Source organism: Trachymyrmex cornetzi, unplaced genomic scaffold, assembly GCF_001594075.2.
Source record: "Trachymyrmex cornetzi isolate Tcor2-1 unplaced genomic scaffold, Tcor1.1 scaffold725, whole genome shotgun sequence".
NCBI classification, from domain to species: Eukaryota; Metazoa; Arthropoda; class Insecta; order Hymenoptera; family Formicidae; genus Trachymyrmex; species Trachymyrmex cornetzi.
The window spans coordinates 113141-126376 of record NW_017300054.1 but is presented as its reverse complement, the minus strand read 5'-3'; the positions used below and the strand labels follow the sequence as shown (position 1 = coordinate 126376).

The following is a 13236-nucleotide window of genomic DNA, read 5'->3' as shown; positions in this document are numbered from 1 at the left end:
TGCAGCGTCATACAATGCTGTCTTATTGCGGACAACGCAAGATAACATTGACACAGCTATCTTGCTGTTAAACTGCTGGCAAGACATATAAACATTGTTGTCTGCATGTTGCTACAATGTCGGTATATTCGAAATTGTTGAAGATAAATCTACGGCAAGTTGCTAGCATCATAAGCAATCACAGATCTGTGCGATTTTGCCGAGACACGCTTTGCTATCTGGATACCTAAATTTAAATAGACATCTCAAAAACATCATATGATATGATTCTGTTAGTTTCATAAAACGTCTACGAAGTTTTAAAACATCTCTTAGATGAATTTAAGATATCAAAATGTTTTCTCTCTTTGAGATTTTATTTATAGAGAATCATATGGTAATATATTACAATTAATTATATTCTATTCAGCTTTTGCATATTTCGGGGGAAATCATCGATTTCCAAACTTTCGTGAACCTGACAGTGATAAAAGATAACAGTTACGCGGAAATATTTGCGCGTAATTGTTTTAGATGCATGTAGGATACGACCATTTACAAGACCCCTTTGTATATCCGTTGGGAAGTAACCTAATTCCTCTAGCAATGACGGCTATATGAGTGACTATATATAGACTAACATCGGGTTTACGGTGGTAGTATAATACGAGGACAAATCGAATCTCCCCACGATAACGCGTTTAACATCCCGTAACTTCTGAGCGAAAGAGCGAGCCATTCGAGATAGAATTAATTAATGTATTTGAGAAAATTGAGTTACAATTGTCGTCGCTCGTGCATTCCATCTGCATAAATTCGATTTCATTTCCTATCTATCTCGTGTGCAGTTTATCTTCTTTTTCGCTATTTGTATTTTGAAACAAATTATAAATTAATTGAAATTAATTTCAAAGTCGTGTTTATAATTGTTGCTACATTTTCATTTACAAAGCCAAATGTTTAATAATTATGTAGAATTAAATTCTTTCGATTGGTTGCTTGATTCCAAATGTTAGATTATATAGTTAGATATAAATGCGATGTTGCTGTGAATTGAAGAAATATGCTTCTATGCGAATCTACATGAAAGCGATTTTAATAATTTTCAGATAAAGTAAATATAATTCTATTAAATATAATTCAGACAAAATGAATATAATTCTATTTTCTACAATCCACGTACACAAACGTTTCGCGGTTAAGATGATCGAATCATTTATTACTGTTTAAACAATCCATTATTATGTTGTATAATGGCAAAACTGCGATCAAGAAAAAGAATTGACAAAGTTAATTAAAGATACATTAAACTAAATCAATATATATATTTTGTTATATATTTTATAATACCATAACCTTCGATATGTTCTACGTACGAATGCAACTGAATGCAACATGCGCTCTCAATTTACCCGCGTTTCTGCGCACGACTGTCACGTAGTCGTCACGTGGTCCCATCACGTGGTTCGCTCAGCAACGAAAACAGAGCAGACGAAAATTTCCCACGTGTTGCATGCTCCATTCAACTGATTCAACACGCATGTTCACGCTCGCATTCGCGATGTCTAATGGTTCGAGACGTGAGCAATACTTTCTCTATAACACTTTGTCGATCCTGCTAAAGGCCGTAGAGAAGACTCGAACGACCGTAGACCTGCGGAATGAGGCGACAATCGTCGGCATTATCGAAAATACTGACGCGTAAGTAAAGGGTTTTGTTTCTGCTGCGATGTGAAGTTGTCGTACGTGTTAGGTCTACGGGTCTAGGGTGTATTCCATTTCAAGCATCATGTGCATAATGCGTCATTTATCCTTGTTTAATTGCTGAGGAACAAGACGTCTCTGCTTTTTATTGCTGTACTTTCTGAATCAATACACACAGTGCAATAAGTTGAAGTGAAACAAACGTATATTTGTTTCACTTTAACTTATTGCACCAGTTCAGAGTGCAGCAATAAAAAACAGACCTATAGATAAATGATGTATGCGTGAAACGGAATGCATCCCTAGTACCACTTCTACCAATGTAAGATTAATTTTGTCTTGTTTTAATTTACTGTTTGTGTTTATCTTTTTCTAATTAAAAATTCTTAGAATGAATCAAGATTAAAGTTAATCTTACATTGATGAAATCGGGTCTTGCAGAGCTCGTTGTTGTATTAAGAAATTTTCTCTCTGTTTTTAATGATAAAATGCATATAAAAATCGAAAACACCAACGATGTCCCTAAATTCTTTCCTCGAAAATGTCAGCAATTGAACTCCGAAATTATTAGAGCTCTTCCCGACGACTTCGTTATATTTCTAAACATATCTCGTTTTTATTTTGCAGTTATATGAACATTGTGATGAAAGACTGCGTGTTTACGGATCCCCGCGGAGACTCGTTCAAATATGACATGTTCTTCGTGCAGGCACGGAACATCCGCAGCGTCCACGTGCCAATGAACGTGAGTGCATCGAAATCCTTTTCTCCTTTAACGATGACTATCTCCGTGTCGAGAATTTTGTCCCGTCTTGGCGAGAGTGAAGCGTACAAGTGATCGATCGCACGTTGAGGTTATGTTGCGTTTCGTGACTACAAAACCGGCCTTTCGTTCGCTCCTTGGATTACTTGTCTAAGCGTGCTCGGGACATCGAAGTATTTAGGGTATCTAGAGCTTAGGGTATTTTGTACTTCAGAGTTGCTCAGTCTGACTGTGAAACGTACCTGTAATTGCCGGCTCGTGTGCCGCTCCATTTACTCATACCTGCTGAATTATTCAACTGCATCATGCTAACGTACATCCATTGCTATTGTCTAACATGATTGATGCCGGTAATTGCACTTGGATATGATTAGAAACCTGAGTTTTTATCGTACTGTCAAGTTATATAAACACAGACACTCTTCTATACGTAAACAAGTGAAACAAGTGACTGATAAAATAGAAATACTTCCTGGTACAACTGTGTGTTCGATTTCTAACGACCGGTACAGTTTCGCGTGTAGTAATCCCGCCAAAAGCGGCGATATGGACGCGTTCAAATTCACAGACTATGATTGCATCGGTTTCGACCTGGATAACACGTTGCTGCGTTATAACGTCACGAATCTGGTGTGCATAGAGTACGAGATACTAGCCAGATTCCTGGTGGAAATACGGGGATACAACGAGAGTCTGCTAAAGCCATTGACGGATGACGACTTTGACTTCATGCAAAAAGGATTATTGCTGGACTTGGAAAGGGGAAACGTGCTTAGGATAAGCCCAGATGGTGTTATTCGCAGAGCATGCCATGGCACGTGTTTGCTAAACATGGATCAAATAAGAGAGATATATCCTGAACAGAGATCAGAAATCACGGATATTTTCTGCCGCGACGTAATGGCAACCTGGAACGGTCCTCTGTCAGAGAAAGTCAGGAGTTTGCTGGATTATTTCGATATAGTGACGAGTCTCGCATTTGCACGGGTTGTAGACGCACTCGACGAAGAACATGGATCACCCTTGGACAGATACAATATCTGGCCTGACATATTGGCTGGGCTGTTCTACATGTTCTCTAGAGAGCACTTCCAATCGAGCAAGGGGATCTTTGGACACATCAAGAGAAATCCGGAGAAATATCTACGTAAATGCAGCTCGAACACGATCTCGTGGTTGAAAGAAACAAAGAAAAAATCCGCGACCTTTCTTCTTACCGGATCAAACGCGGATTATGTGAGTTTTACTGCGAGTTACGCTCTCGGAGACGACTGGCAATCACTTTTCGATATTGTAGTATGTTTCGCGAGGAAGCCAGGATTTTTTATTAATAATCGACCATTTTTCGATGTTATAAATAATAATGAAACCGATACCACGAGTCAAGATTTAAAACGAGGTGAAATGTATAGTCAAGGAAACTGGAATGAACTACTGGAATTTCTCGCTCGTATAACAGGGAAAACAAATCAGCAATGTTTGTACGTTGGCGATAATCTCATACAAGACATTTATGTACCAAATGCATTTGCACATTGTGATACTCTAGCTGTGATCGAAGAACAAATGTCGGAAGGAATGCTTCATCATGCTTTGACTCATCCAGACGAAAAGATTTTAAATTCGAAGCTTTGGGGATCTTATTTTTGCTTAAAAGATTCGACGATTAATGTAGACTCTTTGTGGGGCCATATAATAAAGAAACACGCGAAGCTATGTATACCAGATATCAGTTTGGTAACACAGAAATCATTGGAGGAACCTATTCCTTGTTTTGATAAGGATGGAAAGTTATATCGCGGATATTATCCTGCTATACCACTTAGTGTATCAGCCATGTAAAATAAGAATGAAAATATTAGGATTAAGTATGTTATGTCATTCGTAATATAAAGAAACAATTTTAGCTTAAAAATTTTTACAAGTATTAGAAAAGTTTTAAGTGCTTAGTTTGTAAAACTTTTAAATATATAATGTACATTCGTACATCTTATTCTGTTGTTAAAAACCGTAATCTCTGATAAAATAGAGCAACTCATCTTTATGTTTACGCGTTTTATTATCTAATTTAGATATATTTTTTAAGATACGGATTATCCCAGCTATCAAGCAACAATTAAATCGACTAAACCGACCTGCTTGGAAAGATAAGAAACGCACTTTCAAAACAAAATATGCTCAGCAGCGACAACAGGAAGGCCTTGCAGCTGTAGAAAAAATTTTAGAGGATAGGAATACAACAAAAGATGAAACCACAAAAAGTGAAGATAAATGAGACTTGTAAAGATTCTAATTTTATTGTGTATTGCCTAAGTATATGATCATTTTTATTTTGGTTGAATGTTTGTACTTTGAACTTTAAACTTGACAGCTCAGTTTTGCAATATTTCATGTAATTTACATTTCTGCATTTTTATACAAAATTTTATTATGTGAAATGTACATATATTTTTAAAAAAGGAATTACAAAATAAATATTCTATCAATTCAATGTGTACGAATATTGTAATAGATCCCTTTATTCAATGTATAACATAAGAAAAAGGCCATTTTTTAGCGAGAAACGCTTTAATAAGAATATAAGAAATTTTGTATAAGATATATATATTAATAGGGAAGACATTCGTTATTTTCTTTCAACAGCAATGGCAATGCCCATTCCCCCTCCTATGCATAAAGATGCAACACCTTTTTTCTTTCCTGTTCTTTCTAAAGTATGTAACAGAGTGACTAGTATTCTTGTGCCTGAAATATAAAATTTTGTCATAAAATTTCTTTGGAGTTCTTTTAAAGAAAGTTCAAGCATTAATACGTACCTGACATACCAATAGGATGACCTAAGGCGATAGCACCGCCATTTACATTAACTTTCTCGGTGTCTAATCCGAGTTCTTGAATACATGCGATTGCTTGTGCAGCAAAGGCCTCATTTAATTCATAAAAATCCACTTCCTCTTTTGTCCAGTTTGCTTTTTTTAACTGAAATAAGTACACATTTTAAATCATAATATCGTGTTGAAATAAAAGTAATCAAAACATAAATGCGATATACTAACTACTAATTTAACAGCTTCAACAGGTCCGATGCCCATAATTTTAGGTTCAACTCCAACCTGTGCAAATGCAACAATACTGGCTAGTGGTGAGATTCCTCTATTTGCGGCAGTTTCCTCAGACATGAGCACTACGGCAGCCCCACCATCATTTATACCGGATCCATTGCCAGCAGTAACTGTACCATTACTCTAAATGCAGTATAATGATTCCAAACGCATGTTATCTTCTTTCTACACAATTATATATTTATAGATATATGGAATATTATATGTACATACCGGTATAAATGCTGGTTTTAATTTTGCAAGTTTCTCTGTGGTCGTTCCAAATTTCGGGAATTCATCTTTAGACACAACACAAGTTTCCTTTTTGGTTGCAATAGTTACAGGAACAATTTCCTTATCGAAATATCCGGCGTTGATAGCAATCTCTGCCTTCTGTTGAGATTTGCACGCGTAATAATCTTGTTTCTCTCTGCTTATTTTGTACTGTTCAGCAAGATTCTCAGCTGCCAATAATTGATAATAAAAATGAAAATATATAAAATTTAAATTTTCCTAGTGCAAAAATATTTAATTATAATATTTTTTTGTCTTGCCTGTGACTCCCATGTGAATATTATGAAAGGGATCTATTAGAGCATCTTCCAATAGTGTATCAACTAAATCGCAACTTCCAATTTTCACACCAGATCTGAGATAAGTGGCATGCGGTGTTCTACTCATAATTTCCTGACCACCAGCCACAACTATATCGCTTTCCCCTAACTTTATAGAAAAGTAACCATTCATTACAGATCTGTAAGACATGTAATATGTTATATCAAATATTTCAGGTGATTTTTTTCTTAACTGTATGTATAATATGGAAATAAGTCTGTTTTTTATAGCTGAACTAGCACTCTTTGTACTCTTAAAGTGAAATAAATTTATATTTAATATTTGGCAAGAGTGAGAAGGAAAGTTCTAATCCAGTACAGCAATAAAAAACAAACCTAATATCACATGTAGAGCAGGTAGACGTACTTTAGACCGGAACCACATAACATATTTATTTGACAAGCAGGTACATCGACAGGTATGCCAGCACGTATCGCTGCTTGTCTTGCAGGATTTGGACCTTCAGTTGCAGAAAATACCTGGAAAAAAATGCAATGTTATAGAAATGCCTTAATGTATATGAATTTAATTGTACTTAAAAATATATATAGTTTAATGCTTTATTTCTTTTAGAATTATGAGTACCTGTCCCATAATAACTTCAGAAACATCTGATCCTTCCAGTCCAACTCTTATTAAGCATTCCTTGATAGCGATACTTCCCAATACTGATGCTTTCAATGAAGATAAGGACCCACAATATGATCCTGATTTATAGAACAGTAAATTTAATTATTGCAAATACAAGTTTTATATTTATAGCATTTTCTGTAGGAATAATATCCTATAGAAGTATTCAAATAAGATGTAAATTCGCTACTTTGGTGCACAGCACAATTATTAATATTAGTACGTTATGTTTTTACAAACTATTTTTTGTTCCACAATTATAGTTTTTTTAATGTATCTATAATCGTATTCAGCATGTATTTAAAATACTTTTATTTGAAAAACAGTATTTGTAACAAAATTGTATTTTATATTTTGCGTTTTAAATACTAAGATTGATAATCAATCTTATTATTTGAATTATAAATTACAAAATACTTTCAATCTTTTGATTTGAAATACAAAATACAATTATATTACAAATATTGGGTTTAAAATAAAAGTATTTCAAATGCATGCCCAGCCCTAATTGTATTTTGATACACTAGTTACAAAAGATATAACCTGAATGAATGTCCAAGAGAGGGTTTGTTAAATTTTTATCGCGTATGAGAGAATTTTGCGTAAAATATCGTCGAAATTTATTTCATTGATACTATTCAAATTCAAATTCCGCAATTGTTTAAATTTCAATAATTTAATATTGCAAATTATTATACAGAATTTTACTAACTGCGTATTTCATTATTAGTGTTTTACCTATGGGTGTCCTTACAGCAGATACAATCACCACAGTGCGATCGCTCATTTTATGACAGTGGGCAAGCACGACTTAACTTATTGAGAAATACAGAAAGACTGCCACGTCTCGACTGCATAACGGAATTATATTAGCTCTATGCCGTGTACCAGGAGCGGCTACATCGTGAAAGTGTGTCATGCCGAACATGTACCTGCGCGGAAGAAAAGCGGAGGATAAAGGAGGGGAGCTCTTGACAGAGCTGTTTTTGAGTCTTTCGACATGTTCAAGAATTTTACAAAAAATAAAAGATACAATTGCGACGTATTGCATTTTATAAATCTAAATATATCGGAATTATGACGAAAATCGAATAACTAGGACGTATAATGCGTGACGAAAATGATAAGAAAAAATGACATATGTAAAACATACACGATAAGATTTGAAAAATAATGACTAACCTTGACCAAATAAATTAGGAAATAGGAAGAAATATAGTAACTCCAACTGAATGCTGTAATGACACAATTAGTGTTGAAAATTTTATTTCGTGTAATATGCTGAGACGTATGAAAGCGAATTCACATAATCACCCAGTAAAAAATTTTTCACACATAAATATGTATAAATATGTATAAATATGTATAAATATGTATAAATATATATAAATATTCATAAACATGTGTAATCATATATGAATTATATAATATGTCCATACATGTTCACACATCTCTCTTTCTTTTGTAAAATTATTTTTTAGTGCAATAGAAATAATAATACTAATGTGAAAATATTATAAAAATAATTAAGAGTAATTTTCACACTATTTGTTTTAGAAAAAATCAAGTTTGAAGAAATATAAAGATGGAATCACACAATGCTTGATTTTTTGATCGATAAGCATGTATGCATGCGTGCAAAAAGTGTATGCTGCTATGTTTGTTTGATGCATAATAAATATAAAAATCAAATGATTTTAATATTTATTAAGCCATGTGTCCACGATGCTAGAAATCGGTCCGAGACCTCGGATGAAGAACGAATTGACCAATCGCAATGGTCATGTGATCAAATTATTCAAATGTGTTAATCTTTCCCTGTTCGAGATTTCGGACCGATTTCTAGCATCGTGGTCATCGGACTTTATGGATTACTTCACAGCTTATTTCCTTGTATGCACAATCAAAAGAAACAATTGTTAATTTCATAGTTATTGGTCAAACGTTATGGCCGCAGCACAGACTCTTGCATAACGCATAATGCATAGTGCATAAGGGAATCGACCAATCGAAATTCTTCTTTTCCATGGAATGAGAGAAAGCTTCTGATTAGTTGATTCGCTTACCCCGGATCTACAATAGGGTTTTAAGCCTTAAGCCATAAGAAATGGGCGAATCACAGTCGCTTATTCTTCTCGGATTCGACTGTAAATGGTCAGTTTCTTACGGCATAAGGCATAAAACACCTATTGTAGATCCGGACTTATGCACTATACGTTATGCGTTATACAAAAGTATGTGCTGCGGTCTTCAGACTGTATACATCACAGCATAGCAGCATACACGTGTGTATGCATGCGCATACATGCTTATCGGGGTCAAAAAGTTATTATAATTTTTGAGAATATTGTACAATATTTTTTAATGTTGTGAAAGTATTTTATGGATGTTATAAGACTACTTGTATAAATATTCTTGATATATTTTTTTTGACATCCCTGAAATATTATTAAAATATTTGTTAATATTAATTATTTTTATATTAGTGTAGTTCGAATTCACAATCCAGTAACGAAAGTCTTATCATTTTTATTATCTATGCTGCGTTTTATGCTTAAAAAACGTTTCGATGTGATTTTATGTACATATCCAGTCTTACAACTGCACGCCAAAATTATTTTCAGTCTTTAAACATATATTTAAACTGAATTGGTGTAACAGTTTTCAAATTAAAATAAGCGTTATGATACTTGTTAATGTTCATACAATATTACAATAACACTAAATAATGTTATTTTTAATAATCATGTAATATTATTAGGAGTGGATATATAACTATCCATTAATATTTCAAGAATATTATTTAATATTATATAATTTCATTAAAATATTCTTCAAATGTTACGTTTAATATTCTGGAAATATGCCTAAAATATTATTTAATATTAAATAATATTATGTGCCTATAGGAGCAGCATTGTTCACTATACTTGAAATTCCTATGTAATTATATATTTTGATGGTCCAACAAAATTATTTTCAGATCTGTATCTAGGGAACTAAATTATTAGATATTTCAGTAAAATCTTCCCTTCCATGTAAGAATAATATACATATATTTCTAAAAAATTTTATCGTAACATTATTAAATTCAAGTTTCCCAGCAAAATAATTCTTCTATAAAACTGAAATAAACAGACACAATTATTTATTTATTAATCATGAAATTAAGATTTTCCAAAAAAGAAATAAAATTCTGTGCTACTAAACGTATTCACTAAACTGGACAAACAGCGGTTAAATATTACACTAAGGTAGCTAAACGCAAAAAATAATATAAGAAGACGGGTCAAAGAATATGAAAGAGAGGTTGACAAAAAACATATATTGATGATGAAATACAATACTTGTGCGTGTTATGTAAAATACAAAAAGATAACAAAAAACTAAACTTAAAATATCTTGGAATATCAATGAGACTGATGAAAAAAATATATCAAGAATATTTATACAAGCAAAAAAAATCAGTATAACGACAATATATTGTCGTTCAATACTCGATCAAGGTTTGTAAAATGTTTTTTTAAACAGTATTGTGTTTTCTTTTTAAATATATATCTTTAATGTTTTGAAAATGTTTTGAACATATTTTAAATAGTATTTTAAAAAAGCTTAAACATGTTTTTTAGGGTACGATCAACGCGATGCTACAAACGCTTTGAAGCGTTTTTTTTAATTAGTCAATTTGCAAAATTTTTTCTTCTAATTGATCCATCAAACGCTTCAGAGCAATTGTAGCGAGACTTTGACCACAGCCTCGAACATATTTAAAACATGTTTTTTTTACCAATCTTGCACTCCGACATGAATTCAATATTGCACGCGTAAGGGCCATTCCACACAAACTTGCTTAGCCGCATAAACATATGCATAAAGAAAATCATCCAATCGTAGTTTACGCTTGGCTTTATGACAGAAATGTGATTGGATAATTTTCTTTATGCGTATGGTTATGTGGCTGTGCAAGTTGTGTGGAATGGCCCTAAGACAGCACGTGTCTAATTACCAATAGACACGGTCCTGCACGAGCCGAATGACAGATGGACTGGATGGACAGTTGCCTCTGCCTGCATGCAGCAGGTGTCGCTGGCGCGGCGTGTACCGGAGCGCCGCGGCGACGGCGACGGCGGACGGCGACGGCGCGTTTGTTTTTACCCAGTGTGCATTGTGGGACGGTGACTGGTGCTAAGATGGCTGACAACAGGGAGGAGATTTCGGAGAGCGTCGAGAAACGAGGTATTTGTCGGCGCGTCGCGCCCCTTACTCATCGCGATCGCGTCGTACCGTGGACGCCTTGATGCCGGGCGGTGCGTCGCGCACCTCAGGACGGCGAGCTGGCGCCGCGACACGTCCCGTCGTCGGTGTACGCGCGACCGCGGCCGCACGTCGGTCAACCGTGGGCCGCGCCGCGTGCCGAGGACCATCCACTGGACGATCGCGCGCGCGCGCGCACGCCGATCGAGTCCGATTTCAACCCGGACGGGTGTTCCGCCGTCCGGGACGTCATCCGCGAGACCCGTGACTCCACGCTGACGGCTGTCATCGTCGCCGTCACGTTTTCCTCGCTGCTCGTCTATCAGTCCGGGACGTCATTACCAGGTCCGCGCGCGTTTGACAGCGTGTTCAACCTCGCGTAATACAAACGATAATAATTCCCGAGTCGCCGAGGTGATTACTCATTAAGGTCACGCGTCGACGGCCTTGCAGCTCGCGTCGCCGTGACGACATCCCCGCCGATCGTTTGAGATTACCGTTATCTGTCTCCGTCTGTCTTTCCTCCTTCCTTCGCGATTTCTCTTTTTCTTTTCCTCTTACTCGCCACTATCTTTCCGTACCGCAACGATTCGTCCTCGCGAATTTAACGCCGGCTGATTCGCCTTACATCTACACGGATGTGCTCTCGTCCTGTCGTGCGTGCACCAGTTCGGCACGTCAGCCGCGGCGCCGCAACGTGCTCTCACCGGCCGTTCGCTTCTTCGTCATCGCTGGATTCGTCAGCGTGCGCTATAATTGTGTTCTGTGTACCGTGTTAACACGTTGAATACTACACGAATTCGATCATCTCTGCAAAAACTTAAATAAATATACACACGCGTCAGATAACGGATGCCTTTTCAATGAGTACACCTGTTACCTCGCTTGATACTTGAACTAGTGACTCGTGTAACTCTTTAATCCCGTTTTCATCAATGTAGATTAACTTTAATCTTCGTCCAACATACTCTTTATCGTTTTTTTTTAATTCTTAGAACTAGAAAAAGATGGATTAAAAGTAAATCGGCATGAGGACCGTTTTCAAAATATATGATTACCTAAAGATTAAAGTAGGTTACCAAGAGATTTCATTAATGAAATTCATGAATGAATTTCGTGGTTCACCTTTAGTCTTTAGTAACCGTATATTGTGAAAACAATACTGTTTCTGTTATCAAGAATTGTCAAGTAATGTCAATCGCAATCATAGTATTTGACGTGTTAATTAGCCGAGTTAATTAATTAAATATAAGGATTTAATATATATCAAATAGTGAAGAATAATGTATCGTCTCTAAATAAATTTTTATTAAAGGAGAGCTTGTTAAACATCATTAAAAGAACTTTAATGTAATTGGAGGAGTTTGTAATTCTGAGATACTCTGTATACATATAACAAAGTAGTAGGAATTCTCGGCGGTATCGAATTTCTTAAAAAGTGTCGATATAAAAGTAGTTGTTAAGTTTTGTGGGTATCGATATTGTGTTTCTTTATTTTTTAATATTACGTTGAGCTGTTGAATCTATTTTAAGTGCTATGTCTCTATTCTTTTATATTCTGATAATTATACATTGGAATACTATAAACTTTTTTTACTCTGTTTATATTCTTTTAAGTTTTTTTTTTAATTTGACAATTACTATACGGAAGATATATCGAAAATGAACTTTTTAATCGATCAACACATTTTATCTAAATATTTTTTTTTAAATGTAATTGTATATATTTGGGAATATTGTGTTAATGTTTTTTATTGTTTTCCAAAAAATTATATAAAAATATTAAATTATCATTACTTGGATATCATATCTCAAATACTGGAGTATTTTCTTTCTCAGAAGTAGGTACTAAAATATGAGATATATATGAGATACATATAAATATGAGATTTATATAAAAGTCTTTAATATTATATACTAATCTAAATATTATATAGTGTAAATGACTGAATTAACTATTAGATACTTTATCTTGGGCATATATATTTCTCATATATTTCTTACCTTATTCCAATTGTCTCTTATTACTATATGTATTAAAATTTCTATTAAAGTTTTAAACTAGTAAAATTTTAGCTAAGCTATATTGGCTGTTATATATTCCGTTATTCCGGTATTTAGGATATGTTTTAAGTAATAATAATTTTTTAAATATTTTTATGTAATCTTCTGGAAATTAAAACAACCGAA

General features: G+C 34.6%; 2 protein-coding genes across 2 annotated transcripts; one reads left to right on the top strand and one right to left on the bottom strand.

The window, feature by feature from the left end:
* The first annotated feature begins 1448 nt into the window (after positions 1-1448).
* LOC108767753 (U7 snRNA-associated Sm-like protein LSm10) lies at positions 1449-4838 on the top strand. Its single transcript, XM_018517776.1, has 3 exons — positions 1449-1680; positions 2311-2428; positions 4533-4838. Exons 1-3 carry the CDS (start codon positions 1493-1495, stop codon positions 4719-4721), a joined length of 495 nt encoding a protein of 164 aa, XP_018373278.1. The 5' UTR covers positions 1449-1492; the 3' UTR covers positions 4722-4838.
* An 87-nt stretch (positions 4839-4925) lies between these two features.
* Positions 4926-7717, bottom strand: Acat2 (Acetyl-CoA acetyltransferase 2). Its single transcript, XM_018517775.1, has 8 exons — positions 7531-7717; positions 6748-6869; positions 6529-6641; positions 6102-6301; positions 5782-6011; positions 5503-5691; positions 5263-5425; positions 4926-5191 (listed from the first exon to the last, which is right to left on the bottom strand). The coding sequence occupies exons 1-8, from the start codon at positions 7577-7579 to the stop codon at positions 5073-5075; spliced, it is 1185 nt and encodes a 394-aa protein (XP_018373277.1). The 5' UTR covers positions 7580-7717; the 3' UTR covers positions 4926-5072.
* Between the last annotated feature and the right edge of the window lie 5519 nt (positions 7718-13236).